Source organism: Galleria mellonella, unplaced genomic scaffold (assembly GCF_026898425.1).
Source record: "Galleria mellonella isolate WM207_F2 unplaced genomic scaffold, CSIRO_AGI_GalMel_v1 utg103, whole genome shotgun sequence".
Taxonomy (NCBI): domain Eukaryota; kingdom Metazoa; phylum Arthropoda; class Insecta; order Lepidoptera; family Pyralidae; genus Galleria; species Galleria mellonella.
Window position 1 is genome coordinate 1,713,246 of NW_026441966.1, and position 25,691 is coordinate 1,738,936.

General features: G+C 34.2%; 1 protein-coding gene across 1 annotated transcript in view; it reads left to right on the plus strand.

Annotated features, from left to right (window-relative positions):
• LOC113513332 (disintegrin and metalloproteinase domain-containing protein 22) overlaps window positions 1-25,691 on the plus strand; it is a 747,642-nt gene that overhangs the window by 620,631 nt on the left and 101,320 nt on the right. Inside the window, exon 10 of the mRNA XM_052903078.1 lies at window positions 5,673-5,819. Coding sequence (XP_052759038.1) covers window positions 5,673-5,819 — 147 coding nt within the window. The remainder of the gene's footprint in view (window positions 1-5,672; window positions 5,820-25,691) is intronic.

Here is a 25,691-nt window from a genome sequence, read left to right on the forward strand (position 1 = left end):
GAATCAAAACTATCAAACAAACAGTTGTAAATTTTTTTTATACAACTTAGAATGACAAACAAGCTGACGGCCCACCTGATGGAAAGTGGTAACCGTCGCCTATAAACATGAGCAGTACTATGGATATAACAGAGTATACTGTTTCGCCCATATTCGGATTGATACCTGCTGCTAATTTTCACCACCGCACAACCCGCCACAAACTAAAGTTTTATCCCAATCATCTGGACGAGTGGCGGTCTTCCACCGTGCGTTTTTCAAGGCACTTTCTTCCACGTACAACCATTCTTTGGAATCAACTTCCAGCAGCAGTATTTCCGAACCGATACGACAACATAACCTTTAAGAAAAGAGTATATTCCTTTATAAAAGGCCGGCAGCACATCTGCAATGCCGCTGGTGTTGTAGGTGATCATGGGCGGCGGTTGTCACATACCATCAGGTGAGCCACATGCTCGTTTGCCCCCTGTGTTGTAAAAAAAAATGCGTTGCCATTCCTGAGGACTCAGGTGTTATTCGTCTGTACCGTGTAAATTCACGCCATGTCCCACCCTTCAAACCGAAACACAGCCATGCAAACACAACTGCTTTACGGTTAAAACACGAATGGGACAGAGGTGGCCAAGCAAACGACTTTCGTACAAAGTCTCCCTCTGGTAAATGTAATAAATATAATATAGATATCATCACATCATCGTCATCACCATATCAGCCTGTCATATCAGTCTGTCCACTGTTGAACGTATAGAAAAAGTAAAGTCTTTTCTACGTGAATAAATAAGTTTCCCAATAATGTATCACGGCGACGGAACCTTCGTGATTTTCTTTTCGAGGAAATAAATTTATTTTTGCTCACACAAAAGAGATACGAAATAACTTCTCTTATTACGCAAAATACGACAGAAACGTCGAGAATTTACAACGTATGCATGTTAGTTATTACATTATGTTATATGTATTAGGTATTGTTATTAGATATATTTCATATATTATGAATGGGAAAAATTGTGTTTATAACAAACAGTAACTTTCACTCTTTTTTTTTTATTTTTTATTAAACGACGTAGAATGGCGAACAAGCTGACGTCCCACCTGATGGAAAGTAGTAACCGTTGCCTATAGACATGAGCAGTACCATGGACATAATAGAGTATACTGTTTCGCCCATGGTACACCCCATACGTTGCCATTCCTGAGGACTCAGGTGTTATTCCACTGTACCCTGTAAATTCACGCCATATCCCACCCTTCAAATCGAAACACAGCCATGCAAACACAACTGCTTTACGGTTGAAACACGAATGGGGTAGGGGTACCCAAGCAAACGACTTTGCTTGCTTCTTGCCACCTAACGAAAGAAATGTGCTGCTTTTTATTTCAATCAGTCAATATAATAGTTTTTTAATAAATAATTACTAAAAGTGACTGTATATTGCATACATATTTTGTTGTTTTTTTTTTTTTGTATACCCCCACCCACCCATCAAACTTCTCCTCTCAATCTTTTACCATCACAGCCATCCTTTGGAAAAGTCCCTAGCCAAATTTTCCTTTAAAAAATTCCCTCCGTGAACTTTACTTCAAATTATCACAACAACGAAGAGCTTCAATCTGTACTATTATATAATTAGTCGTAATTTATTTATATTTATATAAATATGTAGTATAGTTATTTATATATGTATTGTATGTGATTTATGTATGTATAACTTTTGTAAGTACATTACTCTATACGTTTGTATGTTCATTTATCTTTAAATATATTAATGTTGTTATCTCTTAAAATATTTATTTATATTAACAAATTGTTTTAGTTAAATCAATGCACCGCCATTTACTCTCTCTCTCTCTCTTTAGCGTAACGGTTGACGGGTAGAGAATGCCATCAGGCATTAAGTCCGCCCTGTAGACATATTTTAATGTATGCAAAAGTATAAATAAATAAATAAATATTTTTACTACTATATCTGAGTTTAGTGAATTTATTTAATTCATAATAATATATTATTATTATCTATCTATTTATTATTATATCTATCTGTCTATTTATTATTTATAAATAATAAATAGACAAAATTATGAATAGTTTTGTCTATTTATTACGTTAGTTAACAAATATATGACGTCAATATATAATATTCTAATCATACGGACGATGTCGCGTGTAATAATTAGTAAGAAATGAAATAATGTTAAATTTAGAAGCATCTTATTTAAGAGGATTGTTAGTAATGGACCCATTACTATTAATGGATGGATATGGAATGATGCACCCTGTCGGTTTGACCTATACCTAATCCCTTCTGGAAAACTCTCTGGTTTGTTCCATGTGAATTTATTAAGATAGGTCAACTGGCCTGACTTCATTCTCACCTATCATATCTCCTCAATACTTCGCTCAAATAGTATATTTATAACTAGCTATATCCCGCTGCTTCACTTGGGAAGGGATCGTTAGTAATGGGATCAAATAGCCCCAAAACTAGCAATATACCCTATCAGGTCGGTTGGTACCCTCCATGTGGTTCCCCCTGGAAACCATCGTGTTTAATTCCAGTTGAATTCGTCAGGATGAGCTAACTGACCTGCTTTCATCCTCATCTGTCATCTCTCACTGGTGCCCCGCCAGTGTATACCGATAGCGTAGACGGAGTTACCATAGCATTTTCATCTATTAAAAAAAAGAAACTCGCGTGAACCAGTGTATAAAGTATCCTTTGAGCTAAATAGGAATATGACCTACTCGTGTACTAAATTTTATTCAAATCCATACAGTTTTTGCATGAAAGAGTAGCGAACATCTATCTATCCATCGTTACAAACTTTAACATTTATTATATTCATTATTATCAACTTTTAACCATTATCTGTCCACTGCTGGACATAGGCCTACCCCATAGACTGCCATAAAGAACGGTCCTGAGCCTTTATTTTTATTATTATTTATTAATGGGATATAACAGCATAATTAGAATTTTTTATACAACTTAGAATGGCAAACAAGCTGATGGCCCAACTAATGGAATGTAGTTACCGTCGCCTATAGACATGAGCAGTACCATGAACGTAACAGAGTATACTATTTCACCCATGGTACCCCCCGTGTGTTGCCTTTTCTTAAGACTCAAGTGTTATTCCTCTGTACCCTGTAAATTCACTGCCATATCCCACCGAAACACAGCAAAGGTTTACGTTAAAGGCTTAATTCCAGCAGTGGATAGTTAACGTCTAAAATAATAATAATAATAAACAATAACGATGATATAATATATCCTACGTACTATAAACGTAAACGAAATTCGATACATATAAAAAAAAAACTGTTTATCGAAGGAATATCTATCCAAGGCAAGCGATAGTGGTCCCCAGCGTGATATACGTATAGACGTGTTACGAAACAGATAACAAAGACTCCCGCGTTATTGTTGTTTCAAAATATTATTATAATTCCCCTTAGCTATCTACAAGTTACTTGGAAGTTGGAATAATACAGAAGAAATATATGAAATACAGAGCTGATACCTCATGCTCGGCTTTGCAGTTGATTAAACTATAAAACCATAGTGTTTTATGAGTTGTATGAAAATGGAATGGTTAATAAAAAGTACCCTAAAAAGTACAAACGTCGTTTACTTGGGCACCTCTGTCCCATTCGTGGTTCTAGCGTGAAGCAGTTGTGTTTGTATGGCTGTGTTTCGGTTTGAAGGGTGGGATATGGCAGTGAATTTACAGGGTACAGAGGAATAACACCTGAGTCTTAAGAAAAGGCAACACACGGGGGGTACCATGGGTGAAATAGTATACTCTGTTATGTCCATGGTACTGCTGATGTCTATATGCGACGGTTATCACTTTCCAGCAGGTGGGCCGTCAGCTTTTACAGTTCAAATAGAAAAAATAAAAACTATATTGTATATACAAATAAAGTATACTCATTCGTTCCATTCAAAGCGAAAATTTACACTCAAGTATGAAAACATAAGTCAAGTTACTGGAGTAGCTAGTAACATTAATGGCATTACGAAAATCCTTTATTTCTTATGAATTACCTCTATTGAACAGGTATCGGTGTGAACTTTACAAAAGGCGACCGTTACCTGTCAGAGGGTTAATGATTAATTGGCCTCTAAATTTCACTCCCTGTCGAATTCGGTTGACGATGATCGAAGTCAAAAGTGATAGCACCTTTTATCAGATCTAATTTACATTGAAATTGCACACAGTTCGTGTAATAAATTCGTAAACTGAAACACTGTCTATATATTAATTAAATTGCTTCACAAAAACTTTGTACCCATTTTTACGAAATATTTTTTTTTTATTTAACTTAGAATGGCAAACAAGCTGACGGCCCACCTGATGGAAAGTGGTAACCGTCGCCTATAGACATGAGCAATACCATGGACATAACAGAGTATATGTTTCACCCGTGATATTCCCTATGCATTGCCATTCCTGAGGACTCAGGTGTTATTCCTCTGTACCCTGTAAACTCACGCCATATCCCACCCTTCAAACCGAAACACAACCATAGAAACACAACTGCTTTACGGTTGAAACACGAATGGGACAGAGTTACCCAAGCAATCGACTTTTGTACAAAGTCTCCCTCTGGTACTACTAACTACTATAGTAGTAGTAGTGTATAGTAACTACATAGTTTTGTCACAAATGAATTCGGTTTTTTTGTGGGACTCAATCTTTAGTTACCACATACATATTCAGCTAACTCAGCTGTCTCGAGGGTAGTCAGTTGCAGTTCTAAATTGATGTCAATTCGCACTACATAAGGTTGGCCGTCAGCTTATTCATTCCATGTCATTCTAAATTGTATATTGTATGATTTTAATTATCTAAATTACAATAAAATTTAAATATCCAACTATCTTTAAATATTTTTCGTATATGTATTTTTTACAGACAGAATAGTGTTTTTTTTTTTAATTTATAAACATAAATTAAAAATCTATTCTTTTTTATTTATTTATAAAGACAATATATTTAAAAATCACAGGGCATGTAACACTGCAATATGTGTACAAACGACATGTACAAACTAAGTGCTGTGGGACAACTACAACTGAGATTCGTGTCACAGTGGCGACTTCTGGTATCAAGTGTTTATAAGCTGCCTTCGTTAACTATTAACAAGCATAAACTGTTAACTAAAAGTTAATTTAACAATCGTATTTTTTACATTTGGAACAAAATTTAATGTTGGCTTTTAGCTACAACAGAATATCAGCGTTTTGCTCTTTTGAAGGCGAAGCAATAAACTGAGTTGTGACCATTTTGTGTTACTGTGATACACTAACAAAAAAATATGTTACCTCTCTTATACATTTTCTTTTCGAATGTCTATCTATCTATCTATATAATGTAGAAATATTATTAATTAAATAATATTTAATTAATTAATAAAATTTCGCTGCAAGGACGATCGATAAATTTTCAACCACTTAATAATTATTTAAATATGGATTTCGTATTTTGTTTTTTTTCTATCACCATAATATCAGCCGTTAACTGTCCAGTGCCTCCCCCTGGGGGGGGGGGGGAGTAATGGTTCTATACCTATTTGCAATATAGTATCGTATTGCCAAGTCTCTAGTCATAAATAATAAAATAATGTTTACAATTTAATTTTTTTTTTTTGTTTCTTTCTTTGACAGGAAATCGAGCATTGCTACTACCATGGTACAGTGAAGGACTATCCTGGTGCTTCAGCCGCCTTCCACACTTGCAATGGTGTCTCCGGCGTCATTCACATAGGCAACGAGACATTCGTCATACATCCGTTCTATGGAGGAGATCTATCGGTCAGTAACGCATGTTTTTATATATATATTTAAATATTTTTTTTAAGAATTATTAATTAAGAATATTTATAGAAAGAAAGCCCAATATTTACATTATACGTATGTATAAAAGTTATACTTCAAATTTTCCCAAAGTAAATTAAAAAAAATTCTACCATTTGGTGTTTCTTCCTCGTTTATAAATAAATTAAAAAAAAAAAACAACAAAATTAATGTACCTAATACATTTTTGGTCTGGCGATGATTATATTAAAAACAGAGTTTATAAAATTTAAAATGTATTCCAAAATAATGTTTAAAAACATTTTCTCAAATTTAATTAAAAAAAAAAATCACGCGCACATTAAACGTTCAATATGCGAGAAAAAGAACCACCATAATTTTTCAATATAAATAATTAAATACGCAATATTTTATTTTTATTTTTTCATAAAATACTATTTATTTTTACATCAAAGTTAGTCGAGTTGGTGTTCTAGAATGATTTATTTAGTCAAGTTTGTGTAACTTTCAAATTACCGGCCACTTTATAATCTTCAATACGTTACATTATTTACCCTTTAATGTAACATAAATATTCTTTGAAACGAACCTTCTGACCCTCCATTAACCCGGGAAATCCACTTAAGATTTTAAAACCCCATCCCAATACGAAGCACAAATGTATAATTTATTTTTATATAAGTGCTTTTTTCTTAAAGTCTACAGCTTGTTGAGAGGAATATATTATACATGGAAATTGGTATTAACTAAATAAATATCTAAAACGAAAAAAAAAATTGTAATAAAATTTACGACTTTTTTATGTTTTTGAAATTATTATCAGTATATCAGCCCTTAACCGTCCACTGCTGAGCATAAGCCTCCCTCTTGGAAGGTTTCTCCACTAGTTGCTACACTTGGCAGGCGAATTGGCAACCGCAATTAGACTTTGGAGATGTTTTAAGAGGGACGCTGCTACCCATTCCTCGCTCTCCCTTAGTTGCCTCTTACGACACCCATGGTAAAGTAAAGGACTATTCTATGCCAGGACCACTGGGCAAGAAATTATTATGCTTATTTATATATTACGGTTATACAAATTTATTTCTTCCTATTTTCTTTTTATATTTGAAAATATTTCAAAGCTCTTTTAATATTGCAAAGAAAAGATGATTTCATTTGCTTGCACTTTCTCATGGGGAGACGTCGCTTCTATTAGTATTCTTCTAAAGGACTTTTCTACTAGTTTCTTAAATGAAAAAAAAATTAAAAATATACAAAAAATCGCAGTATGTATGCGTAGAATAGGTCCTTCCTTTTCCATGGGTGTCGTAAGAGGCGACTAAGGGATCTTATAGTCGAGGAATAGACAGCAGCGTACTTCTTAAAACATCTCTAAAAGCCTAACTGCGGTTGCCAACCCGCCTGTCAAGCGTGGCAACTACTGGCAAAACTTCCTTTGTGTGTTCCATACACGCTTATGTTCAACAGTGGACGCGTAACATATAATATTAAATGAAAATCCTTAATATTTTAATTAATGTTATTTTATTATTATATTTCTTCGTAATATTTAAATACTACAAAAAATATTAAAACCAAATTATAGTAATTTTTGTTTTCAATATTTGCACGCTTGATCTAAATAGATTTTGTAAGGTACTTTTGATTTATAAGATCAAATGTTTTATACCCAAAATCATTGCAAATAATTATAAAAAATACAAAATAAATAATACAAAAAAAAAATGTATACACACTTAACAGCTGAAAACGCTGTGATAATGTAAAATACTCAATTTTTTTTTATCGTATTCCGATTCACGTATTATTTGGATAAATTATTCAGTTGCGCTTGACCTCCGTAAAATGATGCTAATAATTTTAAAACCAACATGTATAATATAAAATCCCCTTTAATATAAAAATAGCATGCGTGAATTTATTGTCCAAATTCAATACTGGCAACATTTTGTCACTAGCATATAATAATAACCTGTTATCTAACTATATATTAGCCGGTGGCGAGCTGTACTTAATATCAATTAACATGATCAAATGTAATTATTATGAAGCACATGTGGGACAGATAATTAAATTATTTCCACCTCGATACCAGTATGTTCTAGTAAAAAAAAATGGATGCATTCTCATAGATATGGGAAAAAGGTTTCGTTAACGGATTAAGATGTAGTATACATTTTGAAAATTTGCAGTTAACAGGTTATGTTCGTGTCGATTTGACTCTTTTAAACCGTATACTACGCATGTTATATTGTAGAATTAATTTCTATATTATACCATTTTTTCTATTATACCACTGAGATGGTAAACAAGCATACGACCCATCTGATGGTAAGTGTTTTTTTTTTGATGAGTGAAAATGGTATAATAACCCCGCCTGCGCTAACGAGATACGCTGGCGGAGCACCAGTGAAGGGTGATAGATGAGAATGAAAACAGGTCAGTTAGCCCATCATGATGAATTCATCAGGAATTAACCATGACAGTTTCCAGGGGAAACCGTGAAGAGGTCGACCTGATTGGGTATATTGCTAGCAATGGGATTCTCAGTCTCCATTACTAACAATCCCTTTCAATGGTAAGTATTACCGTAGCCTATGAACGTCTGCAATACCAGGAGTAATACACCCGCTTTGCCGACCCTGAAGAAACCTCTTTTTGAACCCCATTTTTGAAGAACCTCATGCTGTAGTCCCTTGAATAAACCTGGATAGAGAGCTTATTGCTAGCAATATATCCTATTAGGTCGATATCCACGCGTTTTCCCCTGGAAACCATCGTGGTTAGTAATTATTGAATTCATCACGATGGACTGCACCAAGAGACTACAGCAGGGTTCATCAAAATCCAACATCTATCTACGTAAAAAGATTACATCTTTTTGAGTTATGAGGTAACAAATATAAAAAAAAAACAACCGAATTAAAAATCTCCTTCCGTTTGAAGTCGATTAAAAACCCACTCTAACGTAACAAAATCGGGGTACATAGCTACAAAAAGCACCAGATGAATTGAGAATAAACTTCTTCAGAAAGTTAGTTAAAAAAATAACTCGAGTACAGTAAGGAATGTTACACAGCCGAAAATTAATATTCAACTCTCATAATTAACAAAATATTTGACTTAAACATTCACAATTGGGAGTCAGTTTATGTTTAGAAATATTTTTGCAGAATCATCAATTATTTTCATTCATCCATTCGAGGGAAACGTCTTTTATGTACGCCATTTTGAGTCTTTAGGGAATGTCCATTTAACCGGGCTCTTTATTTGCAGAATGCATCGAATTTATTTTATCTTTTAGAATGAAATGAATCTCGCTACTGCTATATTGCAAATAGATTAACGCTATTGCTTGATTTAGCTACGCAAAAAAAAAACAGCTAATTCAATCGTTATAACATGATTAATATTAAATTAGAACCTCACTAATGTTCTTATTTTAAACGAATAAAATAGAACGATTAATAATGAATACACTAGATTTAAAATATTTGAATTTAGAATACGAAATAGTGTCCACACAAATGTAGATTGACTTTTTTTATCGATGTGTGCGTAAATGAGGTTACCATAATGTAATGTACATTTACACATTACACAATATATGGTGTATAGTAATTATATTACAATATTAAATTGAAAAACAAAAATGATACAAAATTCTTACGTAAATTTTAATTGGTAATTTAATAGGATAAGATAAACAGTGTATAATGATTCACAATGATGCTTATATATACTCTGTTTTGTCCATGGTACAGCTCATGTCTATAGGCGACGGTTACCAAATTCTATCAGGTGAGCCATCAGCTTGTTTGCCATTCTAAATTTGCATAAAAAAATTTACTAATTACTTTCGTTTATATCTAAATATAGATATAAAATATGTTTTCATATTTATATAATTGAAAATGGCCATCATTTTAATTAATATATTAATTATAACACATACATTTATATTATATCAAAAAAGATAGTTATCAATTCACATTTAAAAAATCGACTTAATCACACATCATTAGGGTTCACATATCATTAGGGTAATATTATTATAACACTATAAATACACTATAAAAAAATTACATAGTTTATTATGAACTTCTTACTTATTGTTACCTTTAAAAAAAATAACACTGAAACTGTATTTCATTCGAATAGTTTACATTTTTTTCCGCCATTTTGTGAAATCGCCGCCATTCGCCATCTTATTTTTTTAACAAATACACTTTACTAGGTCTTTATATTTGAAACATCACACTCAATTAGATAGATCTGTGCGTGGTCAAACAATGCGCCCCTATCTTCCCACTCTGGGACACAATAGCATCCCGGGACAAAAGGGAAGTACGCCGCGGTAGAAGATTAATCGTCAATTCGCCGCCATTGTACCACAACCGTGATCACCTGCAACTGTTATTTTGGTATAGTAATTGTTTTTTGTTATGTTTTCGGCTACGAATTGGCAAGGGATTGAAATGTACGTGGGTTGTGTATTTAATTGGTATTACTGTTTTAGATTATGTAGTATATATTAAAGTTAAAATATGCTACTATTTATTATTAGTGAAATTATAAAGCCTTCGTGTATAACGAAAAGCTTCTTAGACTCTTACACCAGAGGGTAGCACCTTTCAAAACAACAAATAAGAATGATATCTAATTATAACAATTATATATAACAGTCCCATTGCTACAAATATAGCCTATTAGGTCGACCTTCTTGTGGTGCCCTAGAAACCACCATGGTTATTTTTTGATAAATTCGTCACGATGGACTAACTGATTGGTCTTCATTCTTTTTTTTTATACAACTTAGAATGGCAAATAAGTTAACGGCCCACCTGATGGAAAGTGGTAACCGTCGCATATAGACATGAGCAGTACCATGGACATAACAGAGTATACTGTTTCGCCCATGATACCCCCATGCGTTGCCATTCCTGAGGACTCGGGTGTTATTCCTCTGTACCCAGTAAATTCACGCCATATCCCACCCTTCAAATCGAAACACAGCCATGCAAACACAACTGCTTCACGGTAGAAACACGAATGGGACAGAGGTACCCAAGCAATCGACTTTTGTACAAAGTCTCCCTCTGGTAAATCCTTATTTATCATCATTCACTGATACCCTGTAATCGTATACCGATAACTCAGGTGGTGCTACTATTCAATTTTCATCCCATTAAAAAATCTTAATCTATCTATCCTTCATACATTTTCTTCCAGCCAGCACTATCCCATGCCATATCTTTGACCTCTTTATACGACGTGCTATCTAGTATTTCATTATCTGTTCAATTCTTCGTTTTTCCGCTTCCTCTTCTGCTCTCTATTTTTTCCTTGTACTTATGCTCTTTAAAAAATCGTCATTTCGAATAAGGTGGCCCAGCGTTTTTGCCTCTTCTATTATACATTTATCCCTATGATGTCATAAGAAGCTAAAAAACAAGAAACTGAAGCCCCCTAAACACTCCAATATATTCATCACTAGTTTTTCCTCGCGACTTTAACCGTGTGATCAGGCTAAAAACTGGTTAAGATAAAAACTAGCCTATATCCTACTCCATTCCAAATAAATACGTAAATACTAAATATTATAATGATAAGCAAAACGGTTAAAGCACCAAGACGTAACAAACAAACAAACTCACATGCACATTTATAATATTAAATAAATTTTACGAATTAACTCTACAATGATGGCAGTCTACAAAAGCTGTCGCAGGGCGCTACAAAACTCCCACTATGGACACTACTCATAGCGCGTGACTTAAAATTTATGGTACGGCTGCAACGCGATAAGGGTCGGATTATCTCGTACCCAACAAATGTCTGACGGCATGACAGCTACAGAGTTACGAGCGGGCAAACGTGGACGGACCATTTGGGTGGCACACGAGTAAATTTGGCGATGCTTAAGTCGCTAAAACTGGTGCTTAAATCCGTATTTTTATATTTATACATCTTAGAATGGCAAACAAACTGGCCCAACTGATGGAAAGTGGTAACCGTCGCCTATAGACATGAGCAGTACCATGGACATAACAGAGTATACTGTTTCGCCCATGATACTCCCCATGCGTTGCCATTCCTGAGGACTCAGGTATTATTCCTCTGTACCCTGTAAATTCACGCCATATCCCACTTTTCAAACAGAAACACAGCTTGGAAATATATGTATATTGGTGAAAGGAACTTAGAAGGCACGCTAAAAGGAAACAATAGAAATGCGTGTCAATTTCGAATTTCGTTAATAATAATAATATATAGCTATATATAAATAATATATGTGGCCTATACTTCACAGCTTGCTTAGCTTATCTAGCTCAATAAACTGACAACTAATAAAAAAAAGGCTCTTGCTGACCCCCATAAGATAGACAGACATAATCAAATGTACGTTTGATTTTGTTTGTTGGGTTTGTAATCGACTCCAAAAAGAATGAGGTAAACAACAAAATTATTGATCTACGTAGTTTTTACCAAAATTCATTTTCGACCGACTTCAAAAAAAGGAGGTTCTCAATTTGTTTGTATCTTTTTTATGTTTATTACCTCATAACTCTATCAGTTATAAAGCAATTTGATTTTTTTTTATCTGAAAGAATATACTTGCAGATTGGTGCATAAAAAGTTTTTTTTTCAAAATCGGTTCACTAGTTTAGATTAAATATTATTATATAGATTTTAAATTATATATATGTATATATATATATATATATATATATATATATATATATATATATATATATATATATATATATATATATATATATATATATATATATATACAATACAAATTACCAGCAAACTTGATAAAGATCGAATTCATTTTCATACAAAATGTACTTTCTCATATAACGGATGTCTTTTCAATACAAAAGATGAATTTTTAATACTCGTCAATGCGGCTGTCCCTACGTAAAGTAATTTGCTTTCGTTAAAAACCTCCACTCAATATTTGTTATATTATTTTCTTACATTCCAACAAATATTACCATTTCCTCTAAACACGAAAGAAATGAACCAATTCGTTTGTTTCTAATTTAATTTAAAAATCCCCATTAGAGTTTCGCAACGTCACAAACTCAAGGGTCCTCCGACCTTTTGTTTCTTTTTAGGCCAAAAGCCAAGTACCCCGAGCGAAATTACAAGCAATGGCGGGTAATTCCGTTAATTACATGGCCGCCCGCCATGGAAACTCTGACTTTTTTGACTTGATACGTTTCTGAAAAAAAAAACCTACAGCGATAAAAGCAAATCATTGTAAGATTCCGTACAAGTTATTACAAAGTGTACAAGTGTAATAAAATATATATTTTTTGCAATAAAATCATTTACGAAGCTTGATTGCTAAAAGAACTGTCTAGAATAACCACAGAATATATGTCATCAAATTTACCATCATCTTCATATCATGCGTTTAGTGTTCACTGCTGAACATAGGCCTCCCCAAAAAACTGGAGGGTTTTGCCCTTAGTTGCCACGCTTGGCAGTCGGATTGGCAAACACAGTTGGGCCTTGGTGATAATCTAAGAAGGACACTGCTGCCCATCCCTCGACCATCAAGTTCCCTTATTTAAATGCTATATAATGCTAATATACATGCTATGTAACGTAGATATATCTATAAATTGTAAATTAACATGTAAATATTTTTATTATACTATTTGTCTCAACAGCAACTTTGCATATATTAAAACGCGAAGCAACAACTTTGTACGCCATTTTACAAAAATTGCGCGGTCGAAGGAGTATGAGGTTTCACACACTTATAGTTTATATAGAGAAGGAGTGTAGAATGCTAATTATTTTATTAAAATTACGCATAAAAACACATTAAATCTTTAAAAAACATATTACACTACCGAGTATTTGACACACACACACGTAACTCTTTTGTTTATTGTTAAAGTCTATGGTCAAATTGAGAATAGATTAATATTGTTTGTCTTCATTATTTGTCTATAGTTTTACAGAATGTCAAACATAACCATAATAAATTTATTTATTACAATATATATTATGTTTGAATTTCGACAACTGGGCGACCACTAGTATTACTAAAACAAGGCAACTAGTTCAAGTGAAAAGAAAATTAATCAAACTCGGCGGTACGGTCTCTCGACATTTGCCTATTTGAATAGGTAATATTATATGAAAACAAAAGAAAATAGAAAGAAAACAGTTGGACCGTTCAATACCATATTCAACAAGTAACCGCACAAACTTTGTAGACCTTCACGAATCAACTTCTGAGAAAACTATTTTTTCCGCTACAGGACCCTAAAACCTGTTTGAAGCCCGACCCTCAAAGGGATAGAGCAATGGCCGACAGTGATTTGACGTCAGAAACAACTGTAAATGGATACTAACTGTTAAAGATGTGTGCAGGGAGACATTAAGTCCGTACATAATAATTCCCTTTGCTTTATTCTTATTAAAAGTTTCCCAGACACATACGTTGCTAGAGATGAAAATAAAATTCTTCCCTTAAATTCTAATTTGGAACAAGTAGGACTTTTATTCACAAAAGAAACAGTTTTAATCGTCACAAAATGAACATAGGACGAATACAGCAGTAAATTTTGTACATTTTAACGATCTTAGTGGTCTAGTTGCTTAAAATATCACTTATGATGGTCGCGAGTTCAATTTCTGATCAAAAACATTTGTATTAATAGGTGTTATTCACAAAAAAAAGTATCTAAGTGGACAGTTAGTCCACTGCTGAACATTAGCTTTTCCCATAAAGGAAGTTTTGCCAATAGTTTTTCAAGGCACTTTTTTCCACGCACAACCACTCTTTGGAATCTACTTCCAGCAGCAGTATTTCCGAACCGATACGACAACGAAAAAGGAAGGGATGGCCTATTCTATGACGGAACCACACGGGTAACTGTAGAACATGTTTAGTGCTTATTATTATTTTATTAATTCATTACAAAAACAATTATTAATTTGCCTTCAAGTTCAACAAAATATACGAACGATTTGAGGACCCTCTCGTTTCGGTAGACGCATAAATATTCAAAGCAGGTGGATGACAATTTCATATTAACGCTAAGTGAAACTGAGACATCATGTAACCTTCGTCTCCCTATTTTCAATGTCAAGAATATTCCATTTCGGCGGCATAAATAGGGTAACAATAAATTGATCTTACGACCGCTGTCACACAGCGGCGCCCCATTAGAAAATCTGTTTACCTCATATGTATTACCAAAATAACTATATTACATTTGCTCATAATGTAATCATCTGTTAAATATTCGCTCTTACACTTAGTAATAAGAACAATAGGTAATAAACACTTGTTTTGTGTAACTTGTGACTTTCAAAGTGGAAACGTAAGATGTTTATAATAAGGTTTAACTTTATATGAGTTTTGTTTAACTTCTTAGGCGCGTACCGTCGTTATAGATGCCTATTTCTGTGGTGTAACAGTAATGCGTATGTATTTTAAGAGACTTTTAAAGCAAGGAGGTTCTTAATTAGCTTATATTTTTTTATGTGCATAACATATATCTTCTCTTATTTTGAACTGATTTTAAGCTCGTATTAGTGTCATATAAGTTTGTGATGACTGATACTACTGTTGTCTTTTTTGAAAAACAAATAAGATATTTAAATGACAATTAAAACTATCTATATGGTGAACCATCATTAGAACCTGTATCCTCTTTGTATTGAAATAAACCTATATCCAGTAGTGATACTTTAATGAATTGTTAAGGTAAAGTAAAAGGTTTTATACAACCACGAAAGTTTGTGGTCAAATTGTTACTTTGCTTCGCAACATCGCCGGGACTTGAGAGAATTTTCCAAATTATCATAGTAAAATATGCTTATGTTATGCAGAAGGGAATCTCTTGGCAGCTGTTCTCGGGCCGTGTTTATAATGATATCCCTCACTGGAACGTACTAAATGTATTAACGATTCACGAATTAAGTAAACATGTAAATTTATGCCTAGAAGCTTTATGTTTTATTATTACATATATAGATATGTGTTGATTGACGCACTATGATGTTTATATATAACATTTATCACTTTGTATCAAATTATCTATATCGTCTTGTTTGAATTTATCCATCTAAGTACAAAATAGAGCAATATTCGACAAAAACTTACTGTATTTGCATTTTTAATGTCGTCTATATAAAATTACCCTACAAAGTTTTTAGAAAATTGAATTTATAGTTTATATAAGTTATAATGTTTCATTATACATACGTCAGACCGAAAGGACACAGATAAAATAAAAAATATTAGTATAAGTTTTAGTTTTTACAATTTTGCTAATTAACTAATGCAAACTTAACACTGCTGAAACCCATCTACCGAAGCAGTTTCGTAACTGCCTTGAAAGCTGCGTTGATGCAAGTGCATGAAATTATCAAGATACCGACATTAAGCAGGTAGTATGAAAGGAAACTTGTTCTGAACGCATGCTCTAGAAGTTAGTTAGACATTCGAGCTTCGCAGTAGCGAGGAAACCCTTACAACTTTAAAGATAAGATTTAACTACAATACAACATTTAAACTCACCATTTGTCTAAAACTGCAGCTTGGATTGAAAATTATATCGATTGTGAATTGGATTTGATTTCTGATAGATTTATTATTCGTGAAAAGGTTGAAATTAATTGAGAGTTTATAAATAAAATACTTACAGAAGGAAATGAGTTGGTATTGTCGCTGTGTAACTCGGGTGGCTGGCTCATCTGAAAGTTGTTAAAACAACCAGTCACGCCGCTCCAACTTTCTCGTGATTAATGTTAAAATACCCAAGTCGTATTTAGCCAGTACATAAATTATGTGAATTGCGGGTTTTATAAGAGAAACTTTACAAGTGCAGGTTTTTGCTGGGTCTGTTTACCTATTGTTTGAAAGAAATGTTATTAAAATAACATACGTCTATGACGATAATATTATTATTTTAGTAACATTATGATGTACATGAGTGAAACAACATATATTATTCAAAAAACAAAAAAAAATATATGAAATATATAGATAGAAAACATAATATTGATTAAGTTTCTATCATCTGCATTATAAATAGTTATTTACAGATGAACAAAAATCTCACTTAAAAGATTGTAAACATTTTCATTGTATTTATTTTTATTTTATTTATTCTAAAAATCAGTTATTACAAAATGTTGTATCAGTTATTACAAAATGTTGTAGGCGCTCCATGTAACTTGGCTCTCGACACTCTAATCTGCCCATCCTTTATCACGCTCATCTTAATCTGAGTCAATCTTTAATATCATTAGTTTACATTATTATAAAACGTCAAGACGACTTGCAGTTTAACAGAATACATCTAGAGATATAAAATGTTTATATCAAATACAAACTCAATTTAAATCTTGCTTTTAACGTCTATACATGTAATTAGATCGAATAAGTTCGACTACTTTAGGAATCAATTCGTGGTTCTTAGTCATGAGCGACTGTGACGTGACCACTAGCCTGGTTAACCGTAGCCTGTAAGTTAAACCGATTGTTATTACATTAGAGTATAAAGTGTGCTTACAAAACTTTTAATAATAAATTTTACTTATCAAAAATAACTTTTAAGTCATCACTTTTTGTAATATTTCCATCGCAATTTTTGGAGGTTACGATTATTCTATACGTTTTTTCGGCAATCTATCATTTGATATTCTTTTGATATGCTCAAACAATTATAGCTTGCTCTTTCTTACTTTTAGACCTATATGGAAATTATCATCGTCATTATCATATCAGCCTTTAACTGTCCACTGTTGAACATCAGCAGATCCCTCGGGGGCTTTTGGCAGTAGTCGTCATGCTTGGCAGGCGAATTGGTAACTGCAGTTAGTCTTTGGAGACGTTTTAAGAGGGACACTGCTGACCATCTCTCGCCCACCTTTAGTCAGCTCTTACGACAACCACGGGATAAAAAGGGGTGACTTATTCTGTGTCAAGACCGCACGGCCACGCTCTTTACCGTTATAACATTTATAGCAAATGTTGACTCTAATTACTACATAATATTACAAAGTACACTCTTACTTCAGTAACTGCGTGTATGAACGTAGGTGACTATATAAGATGAGCCTACATTATGAATGCATGTCACGTTGTGTGCATTACTCTTGCACGCGTTCCGAGTTTGTCACGTTAGCTATAATCCCGTCGTATAATTGCCGAGTACTTTATAGTAATTTGGTGACAAACCGACGGAATAACTGTGTATTTTAGAAGCTCGTGACTAATGGTACGTGAAGCTTCCTATCTAGATTGAATGTATTTGCTTGTGTGTGTACTATTGCGAGTTTATGACATTGGTTTTGTATTCTCCATTCGTATATGGAATAAAATATAATGATATTTTATAGTAAAGATTTCTTCAAAAGACATGAATATATTAAAAAAATGCAGGCAATGCTGTAATGTTTCAAATGCAAACTACTATATATATATATATATATATATGTTTCTATTTTATATACATATACGACTTAGAATGGCAAACAAGCTGACAGCCCACCTGATGGAAAGTGATAACCGTGGCCTATAGATATGAGCAGTACCATGGACATAACAGTACACACACATACTGTTTCACCCATGATACCCCCCATGCGTTGCCATTCCTGAGGATTCAGATGTTATTCCTCTGTACCCTGTAATTTCACGCCATATCCCACCCTTCAAACCGAAACACAGCCATGTAAACACAACTGCTTCACGGTAGAAATTAATTTTTAGCAAACGTATAACAGAAATTTCATATACGAGCAAATACTATGTTTATCATTTTCGACAATTGTTTCGACTACATCCGGAAGCCTACTTCAGGGGACGTACGGTGCTTTGCGTCACAGCGTCTCGTCTCGAACTCATAAAATTCCCTTTATATATAATAAACAATATGAGGTAAGTTAATTTTGCTAAATAAAAAGCAATCTCTGATCATAAACTAAAGCAAAAAGTTCAAAAATATAGCAAGTTTTTTATTGATAGCATATAATATTTCAAATATTTCGGGCCGGTATAGTGAATGGGGAGTCGCTACATCCTCTGATCCTCTTACGGTAATCTTCTTGTGGACAAAACATTCCTTAACTATTATGTTATAGTATCAGCGTGTATTAGAGCATGTAGTCATTAACCGGGATTTGGGATGAAGCGTCCTGTGATGGATAATGAGACATTACTATTTGTCTTCACCCATTTATATCTATATATTACCTTTTTTTATACTAAAAGCTAAAATGTAGCAATATTAGAATTATTTGTCAATTAATTGTCGCCGTGTCGTAATGAGACCGCCAAGTTGTAATGAAATGAAATATTTATTTGCTTTAAACAGACATTTGACATTCTAAGGGGCCATGTGACAGGACTTTTTGGCATCTGTTTGATTGCCTCAAAATTGTAAGCATGCAAATCTAATTTATTATTTAAATAAGGGTATAAATTAAATTTTGTATAGAATTATATATAGAATAAAAAAATATATATATATATATATATATATATATATATATATATATATATATATATATATATATATATATATATATATATATATATACCCGCCTACTGTTAGACATAGGCCTCACCCATAGACTGTAGTCCTGAGCTATCTGCATCCACTGACTCCCTGCAGCGCATTTGAGGTCGTCACTCCATCTAGTCTCTCTATTTTTTTTTATAACACGAAATCAAACTTTTTTTTTTTTTTTTTTTTTTTCTGAATGTGTTTGCTGTTGGCCGTGTGTGGCCTTTACAGCTTCACCGGACGCGAATGCAGGGGCGAGTGCTGATGGCACTCCAAGCCCGCGAGAGGGGAGCGACAGAGGTGTCGACTCTTTCTTATATAGAGTGGCTCGGCCTCTAGGCCACCGCACTTCGACCCCGTCGAGGGACGGCGAAGGGTCGGTACGTCTGGGTGGGTGAGATTGCGACGCGGTTGTTATGCGCTATCGCGCGCGGACCGTGTGTCGCGAGGGTTCTTCGCCCCCGCCGGCGGGGGCGGTGTGTGCGATGTGTGGGTGTGTTTGTAGGGGCTCTTGTCGAGGGTTCCGCGGTAGGTAGGGAGGGAGACGCGTTTGCCGTCGTAGTTGGATCATCGGGGTCCAAGAGTGCGTGCCTCGGGCGACGACGTTTTGGAGCGACGTTCTCTATATATATATATATATACTATGATATAGATCATGAATTGCCTTATAGTATCGCGGTGTAGATCCATACGTACCACGGGGCGCCCGTGGCCCGTCGCAGAAATTTATTTTGCACCACCTGAAGGGGGTGAAGTAATGAAGGAAGGGCGTGGGCGAAGACGACACTAGCGTACGTCATCACCGGTCTTATACATGCTTTATAGAGCGTCAGCTTTGCGTTAAGCGACAATTGGCTGCGCTTGTTAATAAAGGGATGGAGGCGTCCCAGTATAAAATTGGCCAGGCATCGGACGCGCTTAAGATGAGATGCGAAACTCAACTTGGAATCTAGTGTCACGCCTAGGTATTTGGCTTCGTTCGTCCAGGGGACGGGCGTGCCAAACAGCTGAATAGAGGCGGGAAGGGATGGTTTTCTTTTGGCCGTGAAAAGCACGGCGGCGCTTTTATCTGGATTGACTTCGATGCGCCATTTTCTTTCGTCCACCGCCCGTTGAAGCCTGTTGGCTGCACAGGCGGCCGACGTGCTGTCCACATATATGGCTGTATCATCAGCAAAGAGGGCGATTTGTACTCGGGGCTGACGCGGGATGTCGTTGGTGTACAACGAGAAGAGGGTGGGGGAGAGGACAGCGCCTTGAGGGACGCCGGCTCTAATCGGTCGTGACGACGAAATCAAACGAACGTGCAGCTCACTTTATGCTAAGTAACTACCGCCGCCCATGATTGTACAAAAGCCGATTGCTTGGGTACCTCTGTCCCATTCGTGTTTCAACCGTGAAGCAGTTGTGTTTGCATGACTGTGTTTCGGTTTGAAGGGTCGTGATGACGATATGATGTGAATATACTGGGTACGGAGGAATAACACCTGAGTCCTCAGGAATGGCGACGCATGGGCGAAACAGTATACTCTATTCTGTCCATGGTACTGCTCACGTCTATAGGCGACGGTTACCACTTTCCATCAGGTGGTCCGTCAGCTTGTTTGCCATTCTAAGTTGTATAAAACAACAATTAAAAAATAAATGGAACGATCAAAACGCTTCTCGTTTGCCCCATGAAAGCTAACAGCGGGGTTTAACGAATTTACATAAAGGACAGTTGATAAAACTCTTATTTTATTCACAAAGGCCATAGACATAATAGAATTATGAACAACACGTGGCTGAAGCGTTTCCATTAATGATAATTCAATGATGAAAAAATTAAATTCTACCTATTTTTTTATTTCATTGCTAATACATACTAACAATGGTATAAGGAGTAGGTAGAAATAATATTGTTTTTTTAGTGGACGATAATGGAATGGTATCCTCGCCTACGCTAACGGTATACGCTGTAGGGACACCGGTGAGGGATGATAGGTGAGAATGAAAGGGCAGGTCAGTTAGCCCATCGTGATGAATACACCTGGAATCCAGCACGATTGTTTCCAGAGGGGACCATATGGTGCTCGACCTAATAGTATATTGCTAGCAATGGGACTAATAGTCCGCATTATTAACTATCCCTTCCCCCCCCCCCGAAATAATAATCTTGAAATAGGTATCATCATCATCATCTCAGCCATTATTCATTCATTCTTCATAGTCTAGAACGAACCCAACTAGATGTACTAGATAGAGTGACATCAAATGCACTGCACGGAGTCAATGAATGAAGGTAGCTCAGGACCGTCCTTTACGATCTATGGGAGGGGCTTATGTTCAGGAATGGATAAAAAAGGTACATTGACTGATGACTATCATCATCATATCAGGTATTAACTGTCCACTAATGAACATAGTTCTCTCCTATAAATGAAGTTTTGCCAGTAGTTGCTACGCTTGGCAAGAAGGTTGGCAACCGCAGTTACGTCTTTGGTGATTAAAGCTAATATAAAATACGGGGATAAGTTATTATTTTTGATGCGGATTACCAGTCCCATTGCTAGCAACATGCCCTGTCAGGTCGATCTCCACGTGGTCCCCCTGGAAGCCATCATGATGAATTTCGGGTGTATTCATTCATCATTAAGGCAGATCAGTTACTGCATTTTTCGACAGCGTATGGCGGGAGGGGGGGGGGGTTACTATTACATTATCATCCATTAAAAATTTAAATTACTAATTTATCTTTTTATCTACCTGTACAAAGTCGGATCAGATCGTTAGCAACTACAGAATCATAAATTTAATGACAATTTAAAAGAACTTATAAACAAATCTATTTAAATAAAGATAATTTGAATTTTATTTGAAAATGCTTTAGTGGAGAAAAATATACATCTATATTTTTTTTTTTTCTATGACAGACACTGATCTGTGACACTTATAAAATATTACTAGCTCCAAGTGTCTAACAATTGGATAAAAGTCTATGCCTAAAGCGAGCACGTCGCAACTGACAGATTATTGCCGCCGTGACAGATGTGGCCCTCTATAACAAGAGCATGCATTTTATAATAATACGTCACGCGTATTAATATACATGTTAGTTTGATGTTTTACTCTATAGGGAAGTCTCGAATGATAGCGTGTAGTTATTCTGTAAGATATTTTGTATAATTCCTCAATTTATTATAATGTACCAGAAGAAGATTTTGTATAAAAGTCGTCTATACTCGTATGTATAACTCTGTACTATTCATATTTCTGCCACGAAGCAGCTGTGCTTGTATTGGGTATGTATTGTAATGGATTTAAATTGAATAGTAAGTAACCCCACCAGCGCCAACGGTATACGCTGACGGGGCACCAGTGAGGGACGATAGGTAAAGATGAAACAGGTCAGTTAGCATATCGTGGATGTATATACCTGGATTTCAGCACGATGGTTTTCAGAGGGACTCTAAATTTTATAAACTTCATGAAACTGAATATAAAACAGTTCTTTCCCAAAGTGTAAATGCTATACTAGAATTTTTAAACTGTGTCTTGTGATTTTTCCCGCATGAATCATTTACGTGTTAGGTAATGTGTTTAATTTTTCATGTACCAATCATCTTAATCTATTCTGCCGTATCACCTTGATTGAGTAACAAACATCCATACATTTTTACAAACTTTTTATATTTATAATATGTATAAAACTATATTTCCTATAGGAGGCTATATTACAAGCGATATTGAACGCATATTCCGTAGCAAATTTATTAAAACTGCAAATCATACCAAAACGCTTTCCACTTTTATTTCTAGTGATTAATGTCAGTTCGCAAACGGCAGACATATTCGTCGGCATCTTTTAATTCTGCTTAGCGTGTTACATTTTTCGTAACGCTATCACGCTGTCTGTAATTGTATAAACAAAATATTTTACATAATTTTACGTACATACATATAAACTTGGTTTATGAATTAATAGAAATTGGAAAATATTAACTACAGTTAATAGTATACTGTTAATAGTATTTTATTTAATTATTTTATTTAAGTTTACGGTCTAATTGTAATTAGATAAAATACAATAGTGACTAAAATTATATTCATATTGTCAAAAGTTACCAAGACTTTGTACAAAAGTCGATTGCTTGGGTACCTCTGTCCCATTCGTGTTTCAACCGTGAAGCAGTTGTGTTTGCATGGCTGTGTTTCGGTTTGAAGGGTGGGATATGGCGTGAATTGACAGGGTACAGAGGAATAACACCTGAGTCCTCAGGAATGGCAACGCAGGGGGGGTATCATGGACGAAACAGTATGTGTGTGTACTGTTATATCCATAGTCTGCTCATGTTTATAGTTACCACTTTCCATCAGGTGGGCCGTCAGCTTGTTTGCCATTCTAAGTCGTATAAAAAAAAATAAAAAGAGTTACTATGTAGAATCTGTTCATTTAATTGTAATTTTATTAATGCTAAAGCAATCTCTTCCAGACGACCTTTTGGGTAGAGAACAAAATTTTTTTTTATTTAATAATATCATCATATTATTTTTAAAACTTACAGCAGAAATTTCTGAATCGACGAGCACAGTAAGTTCACAAAATACCCCATTATATTATTATGTGAATATCACCATAAATATCTAGAAAACTTCTAGGTCCACACAATAGAAAAGGAGAACGAAACATAATTTTATTTATTGACATAATACCTGTCGTTATTTAGACCTTCATTGTAGCTTCCCGGAAATACAAATTTCCTGTGCCATATATTTCAATATATTCTTTCGCAGGCTGTATCATCAAAGTGACTTCATATAATAGTAATTGTATACTATGTTATATAAAAATGTATTCTACTATTTACTATTTCGGATGATTTTCAATTGAATACATATAGAAATTCTTGTTACAATTCAATATATTTTAGACAAGAGTATTTTATGTTCTTTGCTAGTTGTTACTTTTCACATTTATTCTGGTTAAATTGGAATAAAAGACTTTTTTTTTTATTCGGCAATTTTTATTTTTCAACACAAATATAATTGGAATAACGTAAATGGTGTTGGAGTTTTAATACTGGCTGTTGACACTGAGGTTTTTTTTTTAGAACAATGTATTATTTTTAAGTTTGATGTATGTCAGATTTTTATAAGACATGTCTCTTTTTTTTCACTTAACTTATTATTTTATATCTCAAATACATATATGTTTTATTACTGCATCCTGCTATTTACAACAAATGAAATATCTTTGAATTGAAGACTAGTACTGTAGGTGTATGTTGTATCATAAAATAGTATGATGTCTGTCGTACTGTCACTTATCATCAAATGGGTAACTTATTAAATATTCTAATTTCAATATTTTGGTATTATGCAAATAAAGAATAACAAATTCCGACTCATTGTATTTGGACGATATTATTACAATAAACTTGTTACAATCAAATTTTTTATAGCGTTTCTAACTCAAGAAATTAGAATAAAAATATCTAGAAGCCTTATTACATTATTTTACGTACTTTAGCATGACGCAGCGTGACGGACAGTCACTGAGACCATAAAGAAAATTACTAACACATACAATTCATATAAAAACTGTCAAAATTCTACCAAAACCTTCCATACTATATCGCACGTATATACTCGTATACCAAATTAGATTATCCTTTGGCCGTGTTGACATACTTGAGTGCATCGTTAAGCCGTCCATTTACGTTTATATCACGTGATCGCAGCCATTAATTATGTGTTAGCGATTTGACGTGATACAAGCGTGTTACATTATTCGTCAGTTGTAACAGTCACTATTCCTGTCACGCTGTAGAGAATTTAAATTTCGATCAATTGTGAAATTTAAAATTATTATTATAAATAAAAAATTAAATTAATATCTTAGTGTTAAATGTCCTTTCAAAAAAAAATAATTTACTCTGCTAAAAACAAGTGACATCGATTGAAAAAAATTTACCAATGAAATGACTATCCCATAAAGTTTGTAATTCCTAAATGTTTAGAAAAAAATACATTAATTCCATAATAATTATCTATAGTAATAATTTAAAAAGAAAATATTTGATCTGTTTGTTTGTAATGAATAAACTCAAATACTACTCAAGAGATTTTCAAAAGTATATCACCTACAGAAAGCTATATTATCAGCAAGTAAAATCGGTTATGTACTATTAAAAAAATAGAGATCCCTATGAAAATTATAACAATATAAAATTTTGCTTATTACAACTAATATGTCATAATTTATTTTAGTATCTACCCGCGTAAAACCGGTGCGAATCTCTAGTAACATATTAAAATTAAGATCAAACAAAAA